A 17,427-nucleotide genomic window follows, 5' to 3' on the forward strand; every position below is an offset into this window, starting at 1 on the left:
CCACCACCACCATCACCACCATCACCACCATCACCACCATCACCACCACCACCATCACCACCACCACCACCACCATCACCACCACCATCACCATCACCACCACCATCACCACCACCACCATCACCACCACCACCACCATCACCACCACCACCACCATCACCACCACCACCACCACCACCATCACCACCACCACCACCATCACCACCGCCACCACCACCACCACCATCACCACCATCACCACCAACATCACCACCATCACCACCACCACCATCACCACCACCATCACCATCACCACCACCATCACCACCACCACCATCACCACCACCATCACCACCAACATCACCACCATCACCACCACCACCATCACCACCACCACCACCATCACCACCACCACCACCACCACCATCATCACCACCAACATCACCACCACCACCATCACCACCACCACCACCACCATCATCACCATCACCACCACCACCACCAGCACCACCACCACCATCACCACCACCTCCACCACCACCATCACCTCCACCACCACCATCACCACCACCACCACCATCACCACCACCACCATCACCACCATCACCACCATCACCACCACCACCATCACCACCACCACCACCATCACCACCACTACCATCACCACCACCACCACCACCATCACCACCACCACCACCATCACCACCATCACCATCACCACCACCACCATCACCACCACCACCATCACCACCACCACCACCATCACCACCACCACCACCATCACCACCACCACCACCATCACCACCACCACCACCATCACCACCATCACCATCACCACCACCACCATCATCACCACCACCACCACCACCATCACCACCACCACCACCATCATCACCACCATCACCACCACCATCACCACCAACATCACCACCATCACCACCACCACCATCACCACCACCACCACCATCACCACCACCATCACCACCACCACCATCACCACCACCACCATCACCACAACCATCACCACCACCATCACCACCACCACCACCATCACCACCATCACCACCACCACCATCACCACCATCACCACCACCACCATCACCACCATCACCACCACCACCATCACCACCACCACCATCACCACCACCATCACCATCACCACCACTACCATCACCATCACTACCACTACCACCACCATCACCACCACCATCACCACCACCACCACCATCACCACCATCACCACCACCACCATCACCACCATCACCACCACCACCACCACCACCATCACCACCATCACCATCACCACCACCACCATCACCACCACCACCACCATCACCACCACCACCACCATCACCACCACCACCACCACCATCACCACCACCACCACCATCACCACCACCACCATCACCACCATCACCACCATCACCACCATCACCACCACCATCACCACCACCACCATCACCACCATCACCACCATCACCACCACCACCATCACCACCACCATCACCACCACCATCACCACCACCACCATCACCACAACCACCATCACCACCACCATCACCACCATCACCATCACCACCACCACCATCACCACCACCACCATCACCACCACCACCACCATCACCACCACCACCACCATCACCACCACTACCATCACCACCACCACCACCACCATCACCACCACCACCACCATCACCACCATCACCATCACCACCACCACCATCACCACCACCACCATCACCACCACCACCACCATCACCACCACCACCACCATCACCACCACCACCACCATCACCACCACCACCACCATCACCACCATCACCATCACCACCACCACCATCATCACCACCACCACCACCACCATCACCACCACCACCACCATCATCACCACCATCACCACCACCATCACCACCAACATCACCACCATCACCACCACCACCATCACCACCACCACCACCATCACCACCACCATCACCACCACCACCATCACCACCACCACCATCACCACAACCATCACCACCACCATCACCACCACCACCACCATCACCACCATCACCACCACCACCATCACCACCATCACCACCACCACCATCACCACCATCACCACCACCACCATCACCACCACCACCATCACCACCACCATCACCATCACCACCACTACCATCACCATCACTACCACTACCACCACCATCACCACCACCATCACCACCACCACCACCATCACCACCATCACCACCACCACCATCACCACCATCACCACCACCACCACCACCACCATCACCACCATCACCATCACCACCACCACCATCACCACCACCACCACCATCACCACCACCACCACCATCACCACCACCACCACCACCATCACCACCACCACCACCATCACCACCACCACCATCACCACCATCACCACCATCACCACCATCACCACCACCATCACCACCACCACCATCACCACCATCACCACCATCACCACCACCACCATCACCACCATCACCACCATCACCATCACCACCACCACCATCACCACCATCACCATCACCACCACCACCAGCTCACCTTCTGTGGAGGTAAATGGCCATTGCCAATATCAGAGTCATCACAGCAGAGGCGCAGAGAAGAACAGCAACCACCACTCCTGCAAACACACACAGAGAGAGATGTTGACTACCTCGCCTGGTGTACAGGTAGTCGTGGGTTCCATCACAGACACACACACAGAGATGTTGACTACCTCGCCTGGTGTACAGGTAGTCGTGGGTTCTATCTGAGACGCACACAGAGAGATGTTGACTACCTCGCCTGGTGTACAGGAGGTCGTGGGTTCCATCTGAGACACACACAGAGATGTTGACTACCTCGCCTGGTCTACAGGAGGTCGTGGGTTCTATCTGAGACACACACACAGAGATGTTGACTACCTCGCCTGGTCTACAGGAGGTCGTGGGTTCTATCTGAGACACACACACAGAGATGTTGACTACCTCGCCTGGTGTACAGGTAGTCGTGTGTCCTATCTGAGACACACATAGAGATGTTGACTACCTCGCCTGGTATACAGGTAGTCGTGGGTTCTATCTGAGACACACACAGAGATGTTGACTACCTCGCCTGGTGTACAGGTAGTCGTGTGTCCTATCTGAGACACACATAGAGATGTTGACTACCTCGCCTGGTATACAGGTAGTCGTGTGTCCTATCTGAGACACACATAGAGATGTTGACTACCTCGCCATCATCATCATCTCTCTCCCATCCACCACCATCACCACCACCACCTCCTCCATAATCACCACCACCACCACAACCATCACACACAGAGAGATGTTGACTACCTCGCCAGGTCTACAGGAGGTCGTGGGTTCTATCTGAGACACACACAGAGAGAGATGTTGACTAACTCGCCTGGTATACAGGAGGTCGTGGGTTCTATCTGAGACACACACACAGAGAGAAATGTTGACTACCTCGCCTGGTGTACAGGTAGTCGTGTGTTCTATCTGAGACACACATAGAGATGTTGACTACCTCGCTAGGTATACAGGAGGTCGTGGGTTCTATCTGAGACACACACAGAAAGATGTTGACTACCTCGCCTGGTATACAGGAGGTCGTGGGTTCTATCTGAGACACATACAGAGATGTTGACTACCTCGCCTGGTATACAGGAGGTCGTGGGTTCCATCTGAGACACACACAGAGAGATGTTGACTACCTCGCCTGGTATACAGGTAGTCGTGGGTTCTATCTGAGACACACACAGAGAGCTGTTGACTACCTCGCCTGGTGTACAGGAGGTCGTGGGTTCTATCTGAGACACACACACAGAGATGTTGACTACCTCGCCTGGTGTACAGGAGGTCGTGGGTTCCATCTCAGACACACATAGAGATGTTGACTACCTCGCCTGGTATACAGGAGGTCGTGTGTTCTATCTGAGACACACACACAGAGATGTTGACCACCTCGCTAGGTATACAGGAAGTCGTGGGTTCTATCTGAGACACACACACAGAGATGTTGACTACCTCGCCTGGTATACAGGAGGTCGTGGGTTCTATCTGAGACACACACACAGAGATGTTGACTACCTCGCCTGATCTACAGGAGGTCGTGGGTTCCATCTGAGACACACAGAGAGATGTTGACTAACTCGCCTAGTCTACAGAAGGTCGTGGGTTCTATCCCAGAGACACACAGAGATGTTGACTACCTCGCCAGGTCTACAGGAGGTCGTGGGTTCCATCTCAGACACACACAGAGATGTTGACTACCTCGCCTGGTCTACAGGAGGTCGTGGGTTCTATCTGAGACACACACACAGAGATGTTGACTACCTCGCCTGGTCTACAGGTAGTCGTGGGTTCTACCCCAGACACACACAGAGAGATGTTGACTACCTCGCCCGGTATACAGGAGGTCGTGGGTTCTATCTGAGACACACACACACAAACAGAGATGTTGACTACCTCGCCATCATCATCATCTCTCTCCCATCCCCCACCATCACCACCACCACCTCCTCCATAATCACCACCACCACAACCATCACACACAGAGAGATGTTGACTACCTCGCCAGGTCTACAGGAGGTCGTGGGTTCCATCTCAGACACACACAGAGATGTTGACTACCTCGCCTGGTCTACAGGAGGTCGTGGGTTCTATCTGAGACACACACAGAGATGTTGACTACCTCGCCTGGTGTACAGGTAGTCGTGGGTTCCATCTCAGACACACACAGAGATGTTGACTACCTCGCCTGGTATACAGGAGGTCGTGGGTTCCATCTCCAGACATACACAGAGATGTTGACTACCTCGCCTGGTCTACAGGAGGTCGTGGGTTCGAACTGAGACACACATAGAGATGTTGACTACCTCGCCTGGTGTACAGGTAGTCGTGGGTTCTATCTGAGACACACAGAGAGATGTTGACTACCTCGCCTGGTGTACAGGAGGTCGTGGGTTCCATCTCAGACACACATAGAGATGTTGACTACCTCGCCTGGTATACAGGAGGTCGTGTGTTCTATCTGAGACACACATAGAGATGTTGACTACCTCGCCTGGTATACAGGAGGTCGTGTGTTCTATCTGAGACACACACACAGAGATGTTGACCACCTCGCTAGGTATACAGGAAGTCGTGGGTTCTATCTGAGACACACACACAGAGATGTTGACTACCTCGCCTGGTATACAGGAGGTCGTGGGTTCTATCTGAGACACACACACAGAGATGTTGACTACCTCGCCTGATCTACAGGAGGTCGTGGGTTCCATCTGAGACACACAGAGAGATGTTGACTAACTCGCCTAGTCTACAGAAGGTCGTGGGTTCTATCCCAGAGACACACAGAGATGTTGACTACCTCGCCAGGTCTACAGGAGGTCGTGGGTTCCATCTCAGACACACACAGAGATGTTGACTACCTCGCCTGGTCTACAGGAGGTCGTGGGTTCTATCTGAGACACACACACAGAGATGTTGACTACCTCGCCTGGTCTACAGGTAGTCGTGGGTTCTACCCCAGACACACACAGAGAGATGTTGACTACCTCGCCCGGTATACAGGAGGTCGTGGGTTCTATCTGAGACACACACACACAAACAGAGATGTTGACTACCTCGCCATCATCATCATCTCTCTCCCATCCCCCACCATCACCACCACCACCTCCTCCATAATCACCACCACCACAACCATCACACACAGAGAGATGTTGACTACCTCGCCAGGTCTACAGGAGGTCGTGGGTTCCATCTCAGACACACACAGAGATGTTGACTACCTCGCCTGGTCTACAGGAGGTCGTGGGTTCTATCTGAGACACACACAGAGATGTTGACTACCTCGCCTGGTGTACAGGTAGTCGTGGGTTCCATCTCAGACACACACAGAGATGTTGACTACCTCGCCTGGTATACAGGAGGTCGTGGGTTCCATCTCCAGACATACACAGAGATGTTGACTACCTCGCCTGGTCTACAGGAGGTCGTGGGTTCGAACTGAGACACACAGAGATGTTGACTACCTCGCCTGGTGTACAGGTAGTCGTGGGTTCTATCTGAGACACACAGAGAGATGTTGACTACCTCGCCTGGTGTACAGGAGGTCGTGGGTTCCATCTCAGACACACATAGAGATGTTGACTACCTCGCCTGGTATACAGGAGGTCGTGTGTTCTATCTGAGACACACATAGAGATGTTGACTACCTCGCCTGGTATACAGGAGGTCGTGTGTTCTATCTGAGACACACACACAGAGATGTTGACCACCTCGCTAGGTATACAGGAAGTCGTGGGTTCTATCTGAGACACACACACAGAGATGTTGACTACCTCGCCTGGTATACAGGAGGTCGTGGGTTCTATCTGAGACACACACACAGAGATGTTGACTACCTCGCCTGATCTACAGGAGGTCGTGGGTTCCATCTGAGACACACAGAGAGATGTTGACTAACTCGCCTAGTCTACAGAAGGTCGTGGGTTCTATCCCAGAGACACACAGAGATGTTGACTACCTCGCCAGGTCTACAGGAGGTCGTGGGTTCCATCTCAGACACACACAGAGATGTTGACTACCTCGCCTGGTCTACAGGAGGTCGTGGGTTCTATCTGAGACACACACACAGAGATGTTGACTACCTCGCCTGGTCTACAGGTAGTCGTGGGTTCTACCCCAGACACACACAGAGAGATGTTGACTACCTCGCCCGGTATACAGGAGGTCGTGGGTTCTATCTGAGACACACACACACAAACAGAGATGTTGACTACCTCGCCATCATCATCATCTCTCTCCCATCCCCCACCATCACCACCACCACCTCCTCCATAATCACCACCACCATCACCACCACCACCATCACCACCATCACCATCACCACCACCACCACCACCACCATCACACACAGAGATGTTGACTACCTCGCCTGGTATACAGGAGGTCGTGGGTTCTATCTGAGACACACACACACAGAGATGTTGACCACCTCGCTAGGTATACAGGAGGTCGTGGGTTCTATCTGAGACACACACACACAAACAGAGATGTTGACTACCTCGCCATCATCATCATCTCTCTCCCATCCCCCACCATCACCACCACCACCTCCTCCATAATCACCACCACCACAACCATCACACACAGAGAGATGTTGACTACCTCGCCAGGTCTACAGGAGGTCGTGGGTTCCATCTCAGACACACACAGAGATGTTGACTACCTCGCCTGGTCTACAGGAGGTCGTGGGTTCTATCTGAGACACACACAGAGATGTTGACTACCTCGCCTGGTGTACAGGTAGTCGTGGGTTCCATCTCAGACACACACAGAGATGTTGACTACCTCGCCTGGTATACAGGAGGTCGTGGGTTCCATCTCCAGACATACACAGAGATGTTGACTACCTCGCCTAGTCTACAGGAGGTCGTGGGTTCGAACTGAGACACACATAGAGATGTTGACTACCTCGCCTGGTGTACAGGTAGTCGTGGGTTCTATCTGAGACACACAGAGAGATGTTGACTACCTCGCCTGGTGTACAGGAGGTCGTGGGTTCCATCTCAGACACACATAGAGATGTTGACTACCTCGCCTGGTATACAGGAGGTCGTGTGTTCTATCTGAGACACACATAGAGATGTTGACTACCTCGCCTGGTATACAGGAGGTCGTGTGTTCTATCTGAGACACACACACAGAGATGTTGACCACCTCGCTAGGTATACAGGAAGTCGTGGGTTCTATCTGAGACACACACAGAGAGACGTTGACTACCTCGCCTGGTATACAGGAGGTCGTGGGTTCTATCTGAGACACACACACAGAGAGATGTTGACTAGCTCGCCTGGTGTACAGGTAGTCGTGGGTTCTATCTGAGACACACACAGAGAGATGTTGACTACCTCGCCTGGTGTACAGGTAGTCGTGGGTTCTATCTGAGACACACACAAACAGAGATGTTGACTACCTCGCCATCATCATCATCATCTCTCTCCCATCCCCCACCATCACCACCACCACCTCCTCCATAATCACCACCACCATCACCACCACCATCACACACAGAGAGATGTTGACTACCTCGCCTGGACTACAGGAGGTCGTAGGTTCTATCTGAGACACACACAGAGATGTTGACTACCTCGCCTGGTCTACAGGAGGTCGTGGGTTCTATCTGAGACACACACACAGAGATGTTGACTACCTCGCCTGGTGTACAGGAAGTCGTGGGTTCTATCTGAGACACACACAGAGAGAGATGTTGACTACCTCGCCTGGTGTACAGGTAGTCGTGGGTTCCATCTCAGACACACACAGAGATGTTGACTACCTCGCCTGGTCTACAGGAGGTCGTGGGTTCTATCTGAGACACACACACAGAGATGTTGACTACCTCGCCTGGACTACAGGAGGTCGTGGGTTCTATCTGAGACACATACACACAGAGATGTTGACTACCTCGCCTGGTCTACAGGAGGTCGTGGGTTCTATCTGAGACACACACACAGAGAGATGTTGACTACCTCGCCTGGTATACAGGTAGTCGTGGGTTCTATCTGAGACACACACAAACAGAGATGTTGACCACCTCGCCATCATCATCATCATCTCTCTCCCATCCCCCACCATCACCACCACCACCTCCTCCATAATCACCACCACCACAACCATCACACACACAGAGATGTTGACTACCTCGCCAGGTCTATAGGAGGTCGTGGGTTCCATCACAGACACACACACAGAGATGTTGACTACCTCGCCTGGTATACAGGAGGTCGTGGGTTCTATCTGAGACACACACAGAGATGTTGACTACCTCGCCTGGTCTACAGGAGGTCGTGGGTTCTATCTGAGACACACACAGAGAGATGTTGACTACCTCGCCTGGTGTACAGGAAGTCGTGGGTTCTATCTGAGACACACACAGAGAGAGATGTTGACTACCTCGCCTGGTGTACAGGAGGTCGTGGGTTCTATCTGAGACACACAGAGAGATGTTGACTACCTCGCCTGGTCTACAGGAGGTCGTGGGTTCTATCTGAGACACACACACAGAGATGTTGACTACCTCGCCTGGTGTACAGGAGGTCGTGGGTTCCATCTGAGACACACAGAGAGATGTTGACTACCTCGCCCGGTCTACAGGTAGTCGTGGGTTCTATCTGAGACACGCACACAGAGAGATGTTGACTACCTCGCCTGGTCTACAGGAGGTCGTGGGTTCCATCTGAGACACACAGAGAGATGTTGACTAACTCGCCTAGTCTACAGGAGGTCGTGGGTTCTATCCCAGAGACACACAGAGATGTTGACTACCTCGCCTGGTCTACAGGAGGTCGTGGGTTCTATCTGAGACACACACACAGAGAGATGTTGACTACCTCGCCTGGACTACAGGAGGTCGTGGGTTCTATCTGAGACACACACAGAGATGTTGACTACCTCGCCTGGTCTACAGGAGGTCGTGGGTTCTCTCTGAGACACACACAGATAGATGTTGACTACCTCGCCAGGTATACAGGTAGTCGTGGGTTCTACCCCAGACACACATAGAAAGATGTTGACTACCTCGCTTGGTCTACAGGAGGTCGTGGTTTCTATCTCAGACACACAGAGAGATGTTGACTACCTCGCCTGGATGATACTACTGATGATGATGATACTACTGATGATGATGATGATACTACTACTACTACTGATGATGATGATACTTCTACTAATGATGATACTACTGCTACTGATGATGATACTACTACTACTGATGATGATGATACTTCTACTAATGATGATACTACTACTACTGATGATGATACTACTACTAATGATGATGATGATACTTCTACTAATGATGATGATACTACTACTGATGATGATGTTACTACTACTGATGATGATACTTCTACTGATGATGATGATACTACTACTGATGATGATGATGATACCACTACTAATGATGATGATACTACTACTGATGATGATGATACTACTACTGATGATGATGATACTACTGATGATGATGATGATACTACTGATGATGGTGCTACTACTACTGATGAAAATACTACTACTGATGATGATACTACTTCTACTGATGATGATGATACTACTACTGATGATGATGATGATACTCCTACTGATGATAATGATGATACTACTACTACTGATGATGATGATACTACTGATGATGATGATGATGATACTACTACTGATGATGATGATACTACTACTGATGATGATGATGGTACTACTACTGATGATCATGATACTATTGATGATGATGATGATGATACTACTACTGATTATGATGATACTACTACTGATGATGATGATGATACTACTGATGATGATGATACTATTACTGATGATGATGATGATGCTACCACTGATAATGATGATAATGATGATACTACTACTGATGATGATGATACTACTGATGATGATGATACTACTGATGATGATACTACTGATGATGATACTACTACTGATGATGATAATACTACTGATGATGCTGATACTACTGATGATGATGATACTACTACTGATAATGATACTACTACTAATGATGATGATGGTGATGTTACTACTACTACTGTTGATGATGATGATACTACTACTGATGATGGTGATACTACTACTGATGATGATGATGATGTTACTTATGATGATGATACTACTACTACTGATGATGATGAAACTACTACTACTGATGATGATACTACTACTGATGATGGTGATACTGCTGATGATGATGATGATACTACTACTGATGATGATGATGATACTACTACTGATGATGATACTACTACTGATGATGGTGATACTACTGATGATGATGATGATACTACTACTGATGATGGTGATGATACTACTACTGATGATGATACTACTACTGATGATGCTGATACTACTGATGATGATGATGATACTACTACTGATGATGGTGATACTACTACTGATGATGATGATACTCATGATGATGATGATGATACTACTACTGATGATACTACTACTACTGATGATGATGATACTACTACTGATGATGATACTATTACTGATGATAATGATGATACTACTACTACTGATGATGATGATGATGATACTACTGATGATGATTCTACTACTGATGATTTTGATGATACTACTACTGATGATGATGATGGTACTACTACTGATGATGATGATGAAACTATTACTGATGATGATGATACTACTACTGATGATGATACTACTACTGATCATGATGATACTACTACTGATAATGATACTACTGATGATGATGATGATACTACTGATGATGATGATACTACTACTGATGATGAAACTTCTACTTCTGATGATGATGATGATACTACTACTGATGATGATACTACTGATGATGATGATGATACTACTGATGATAATGATACTACTACTACTACTGATGATGATAATGATACTACTACTGATGATGATACTATTGATGATGGTGATACTACTGATGATGATGATACTACTTCTGATGATGATGATGATGACGATACTACTACTGATGATGATGATGATACTACTAATGATGATGTTGATACTACTACTACTGATGAAGATGAGGATGAGGATACTACTACTGATGATGATGATACTACTGATGATGATACTACTACTGATGATGATACTCCTACTGATGATGATGATACTACAACTGATTATGATGATACTACTACTGCTGATGATACTACTACTGATGATGATGCTACTACTGATGATGATACTACTACTGATGATGATGATACTACTACTGCTGATGATACTACTACTGATGATGATACTACTACTGATGATGATGATACTACTACTGATGATGCTACTACTGCTGCTGATGATGATACTGATGATGATGATGATTCTACTACTGATGATGATGATGATTCTACTACTGATGATGATGATGATACTACTACTGATGATGATACTACTACTGATGATGATGATGATACTACTGATGATGATACTACTACTGATGATGATGATACTACTACTGATGATGATGATGATGCTACTACTACTGATGATGATGATACTACTACTGATGATGATACTACTACTACTGATGATGATGATACTACTACTGATGATGATGATGATACTACTACTACTGATGATGATGATACTGATGATGATGATGATGCTACTACTACTGATGATGATACTACTACTGATGATGATACTACTACTACTGATGATGATGATACTACTACTGATGATGATACTACTACTGATGATGATGATACTACTACTGATGATGATGATACTACTACTGATGATGATGCTACTACTGCTGCTGATGATGATACTACTACTGATGATGATTATACTACTGATGATGATGATGATGATACTACTACTGATGATGATACTACTACTGATGATGATACTACTACTGATGATGATACTACTACTGATGATGATGCTCCTACTACTGATGATAATGCTACTACTGATGATGATGATACTACTACTGATGATGATGATACTACTACTACTGATGATGATACTACTACTACTGATGATGATGCTCACCACCATTGTAAGTATTCTCCAGGTTCTCCTCGGCTCTCTCCCTCTCCTCCTCCTCCTCCTCGTCACCGTCCACCTCGTCCGCTCCACCTCTTCTCGACGAGGTGGACGTCTTCGACGAGGGGGACGACTCCTTCACCTCCTCATGCTTCAACTCCTTCACCTCCTTATGCTTCAACTCCTTCACCTCCTCGTTCTTCAGCTCCTCGTTCTTTAGCTCCTTCAGCTCCTCATTCTCCACCTCCTCATTCTTCAACTCATTCGCCCCCTCGTTCTTTAGCTCCTCCAGCTCCTTCAACTCCTTCACCTCCTCGTTTTTCAGCTCCTTCAAATTCTTCACCTCCTCATTCCGCAACTCCTTCACCTCTTTGTCAACATTCACCTCCTCATTCCGAAACTCCTTCACCTCCTCATTCTTCAGCTCCTTCAGCTCCTTCAGCTCCTTCAGCTCCTTCACATCCTCACTCTTCAACTCCTTCACCTCCTCATCCTTCAACTCCTTCACCTCCTCATCCTTCAACTCCTTCACCTCCTCATCCTTCAACTCCTTCACCTCTTCATCCTGATCGCGTTTCTCACGGAGCGGCCCGCCGGCTCCGACTGTCTCCACCTCCTCCACCTCCTCCACCTCCTTCAACTCCTTCACCTCCTCATTCTTCACCTCCTTCACCTCCTTCACCTCCTCCAACTCCTTCACCTCCTCATTCTTCAACTCCTTCACCTCCTCCAACTCCTTCACCTCCTCATTCTTCACCTCCTTCACCTCCTCCACCTCCTTCACCTCCTCATTCTTCACCTCCTTCACCTGCTCCAACTCCTTCACCTCCTCATTCTTCACCTCCTTCACCTCCTTCACCTCCTTCACCTCCTCATTCTTCACCTCCTCATTCTTCAACTCGTTCACCTCCTCATTATTCAACTCCTTCAACTCCTTCACCTCCTTCACCTCCTTCACCTCCTCATTATTCACCTCCGTCACCTCCTTCACACAGAGACACAGAGACACAGAGACACAGAGAGACACACAGAGACACACACAGAGACTCACAGACACACAGAGACACACAGACACACACAGAGACTCACAGACACACAGAGACTCACAGAGACACACACAGAGACACAGAGACACAGAGAGACACACAGAGACACAGAGACACACAGACAGAGACACACAGAGACACAGAGACACGGAGAGACACACAGAGACACACAGAGAGAGACACACACAGAGACACACAGACAGAGACACACAGAGACTCACAGAGACACACACAGAGACACAGAGACACAGAGAGACTCACAGAGACACAGAGACACACAGAGACACACAGAGACACACAGAGACACACACAGAGACACACACAGAGACACACACAGAGACTCACACAGAGACTCACACAGAGACACGGAGACACACACAGAGACACACACAGAGACTCACAGAGACACACAGAGACACACAGAGACACACACAGAGACACAGAGACACAGAGACACAGAGACTCACAGACACACAGAGACTCACAGAGACACACACAGAGACACACACAGAGACACACAGAGACACACAGACTCACACAGATACACAGAGACTCACAGACACACAGAGACTCACAGAGACACACACAGAGACACACACAGAGACACACAGAGACACACAGAGACTCACAGAGACACACAGAGACACAGAGACTCACAGACACACAGAGACACACACACAAACACATACATAGACTCACACAGAGACACACACAGAGACACACAGAGACTCACAGACACACACAGAGACACACACAGAGACACACAGAGACTCACAGAGACTCACAGACACACACAGAGACTCACAGACACACACAGAGACACACACAGAGACATACACAGAGACTTACACAGACACTCCCACAGAGACACACACAGAGACACACACAGACACACGCAGAGATACACAGAAATACACACAGAGACAAACAGAGACACACAGAGACACAGAGACACACAGAGACACACAGAGACACGCAGAGACACACACATACACACAGAGAGACACACAGAGACACACACAGAGACACACACAGAGACTCACAGAGACACAGAGATACACACAAAGACACGCAGAGACACAGAGACACACACAGAGACACACAGAGACACACACAGACACACAGAGAGACTCACAGAGACTTACACAGAGACACACACAGAGACACAGAGAGACACACACAGAGACACACACAGTGACTCACAGAGACTCACACAGAGACACACAGAGACTCACAGAGAGACACACAGAGACTCACACAGAGACACACAGAGACTCACACAGAGACTCACAGATACACACGCAGAGACACACACAGACTCACACAGACACACACAGACACACAGAGACTCACACAGAGACACACACAGAGACAAACAGAGACACACAGAGACTCACACAGAGACAAACAGAGACACACAGAGACACACAGAGACACACACAGAGACACAGAGAGACTCACAGAGACACAGAGACACACAGAGACACACACAGAGACACACAGAGACACACACAGAGACACACACAGAGACTCACACAGAGACTCACACGGAGACACACACAGAGACACACACAGAGACTCACAGAGACACACAGAGACACACAGAGACACACACAGAGACACAGAAACACAGAGACACAGAGACTCACAGACACACAGAGACTCACAGAGACACACACAGAGACACACACAGAGACACACAGAGACACACAGAGACTCACAGAGACACACAGAGACACAGAGACTCACAGACACACAGAGACATACACACAGACACATACAGAGACTCACACAGAGACACACACAGAGACACACAGAAACACACAGAGACTCACAGACACACACAGAGACACACACAGAGACACACAGAGACTCACAGAGACTCACAGACACACACAGAGACTCACAGACACACACAGAGACACACACAGAGACATACACAGAGACTTAAACAGACACTCCCACAGAGACACACACAGAGACACACACAGACGCACACAGAGATACACAGAGATACACACAGAGACAAACAGAGACACACAGAGACACACACAGTGACTCACAGAGACTCACACAGAGACACACAGAGACTCACAGAGAGACACACAGAGACTCACACAGAGACACACAGAGACTCACACAGAGACTCACAGATACACACGCAGAGACACACACAGACTCACACAGACACACACAGACACACAGAGACTCACACAGAGACACACACAGAGACAAACAGAGACACACAGAGACTCACACAGAGACAAACAGAGACACACAGAGACACAGAGACACACAGAGACACGCAGAGACACACACAGACACACAGAGAGACACACAGAGACACACACAGAGACACACACAGAGACTCACAGAGACACAGAGACACACACAAAGACACGCAGAGACACACAGAGAAACACACAGAGACACACAGAGACACACACAGACACACACAGAGACTCACAGAGCCTTACACAGAGACACACACAGTGACTCACAGAGACTCACACAGAGACACACAGAGACTCACAGAAACTCACAGAGAGACACACAGAGACACAGAGACACACAGAGACACACAGAGACTCACACAGAGACACACACAGAGACTCACACAGAGACAGACACAGAGACTCACACAGAGACACACACAGAGACACACAGAGACTCACACAAAGACACACAGAGACTCACAGAGACACACAGAGACACACAGAGACTCACACAGAGACACACAGAGACACACACAGAGACACACACAGAGACACTCACAGACACACACAGAGACTCACAGAGACACACACGGAGACACACACAGAGACTCACAGAGACTCACAAAGAGACACACAGAGACACAGAGACACACAGAGACACACAGAGACACTCACAGACACACACAGAGACTCACAGAGACACACAGAGACACACAGACACACACAGAGACACACAGAGACACACACAGAGACACACAGAGACACACAGAGACTCACACAGTGGAGTAGTGTATAGTGTAGTGCATAGTGTAGTGTAGTAGTGTTGTGTAGTAGTATGTGGTAAAGTGTATAGTGTAGTGTAGTAGTGTATAATGTAGTGTATAGTGTTGTGTATAGTGTAGTGTAGTAGTGTGTGGTAAAGTGTATAGTGTAGTGTAGTAGTGTATAGTGTAGTGTATAGTGTAGTGTATAGTGTAGTAGTGTATAGTGTAGTAGTGTACAGTGTAGTGTATAGTGTAGTGTATAGTGTAGTATTGTATAGTGTAGTAGTGTATAGTGTAGTAGTGTATAGTGTAGTAGTGTATAGTGTAGTGTATAGTGTAGTGTAGTAGTGTATAGTGTAGTAGTGTATAGTGTAGTAGTATATGATGAAGTGTATAGTGTAGTGTAGTAGTGTAATAGTGTATAGTGTAGTAGTGTATGATGAAGTGTATAGTGTAGTGTAGTAGTGTATAGTGTAGTAGTGTATAGTATAGTAGTATATGGTGAAGTGTATAGTGTAGTGTAGTAGTGTTCAGTGTAGTGTATAGTGTAGTGTATAGTGTATAATGTAGTGTAGTGTATAGTGTAGTGTAGTAGTGTATGGTGAAGTAATATAGTGTAGTGTATAGTAGTGTATAGTGTATAGTAGTGTATAGTGTAGTAGGGTTTAGTGTAGTGTACAGTGTAGTGTATAGTGTACTGTATAGTGTAGTGTATAGTGTAGTGTATGGTGTAGTGCATAGTGTAGTGTAGTAGTGTATAGTGTAGTAGTGTATAGTGTAGTGTAGTAGTGTATAGTGTAGTGTATAATGTAGTAGTGTATAGTGTAGTAGTGTATAGTAGTGTAGTGTATAG

At 48.4% G+C, this 17,427-nt stretch overlaps 1 protein-coding gene across 1 annotated transcript in view; it reads right to left on the reverse strand.

Annotated features, from left to right (window-relative positions):
* The window catches only part of LOC116938467 (uncharacterized), a 56,516-nt gene that overhangs the window by 7,791 nt on the left and 31,298 nt on the right, over positions 1 to 17,427 (reverse strand). The window contains exons 3-4 of the mRNA XM_076055365.1: positions 12,555 to 13,533; positions 2,539 to 2,617 (exon numbers count right to left, since the gene is read on the reverse strand). Coding sequence (XP_075911480.1) covers positions 2,539 to 2,617; positions 12,555 to 13,533 — 1,058 coding nt within the window. The remainder of the gene's footprint in view (positions 1 to 2,538; positions 2,618 to 12,554; positions 13,534 to 17,427) is intronic.

Source organism: Petromyzon marinus, chromosome 71 (assembly GCF_048934315.1).
Source record: "Petromyzon marinus isolate PM22_M1 ecotype Great Lakes invasive population chromosome 71, UKy_Petmar_22M1.pri1.0, whole genome shotgun sequence".
NCBI lineage: Eukaryota > Metazoa > Chordata > Hyperoartia > Petromyzontiformes > Petromyzontidae > Petromyzon > Petromyzon marinus.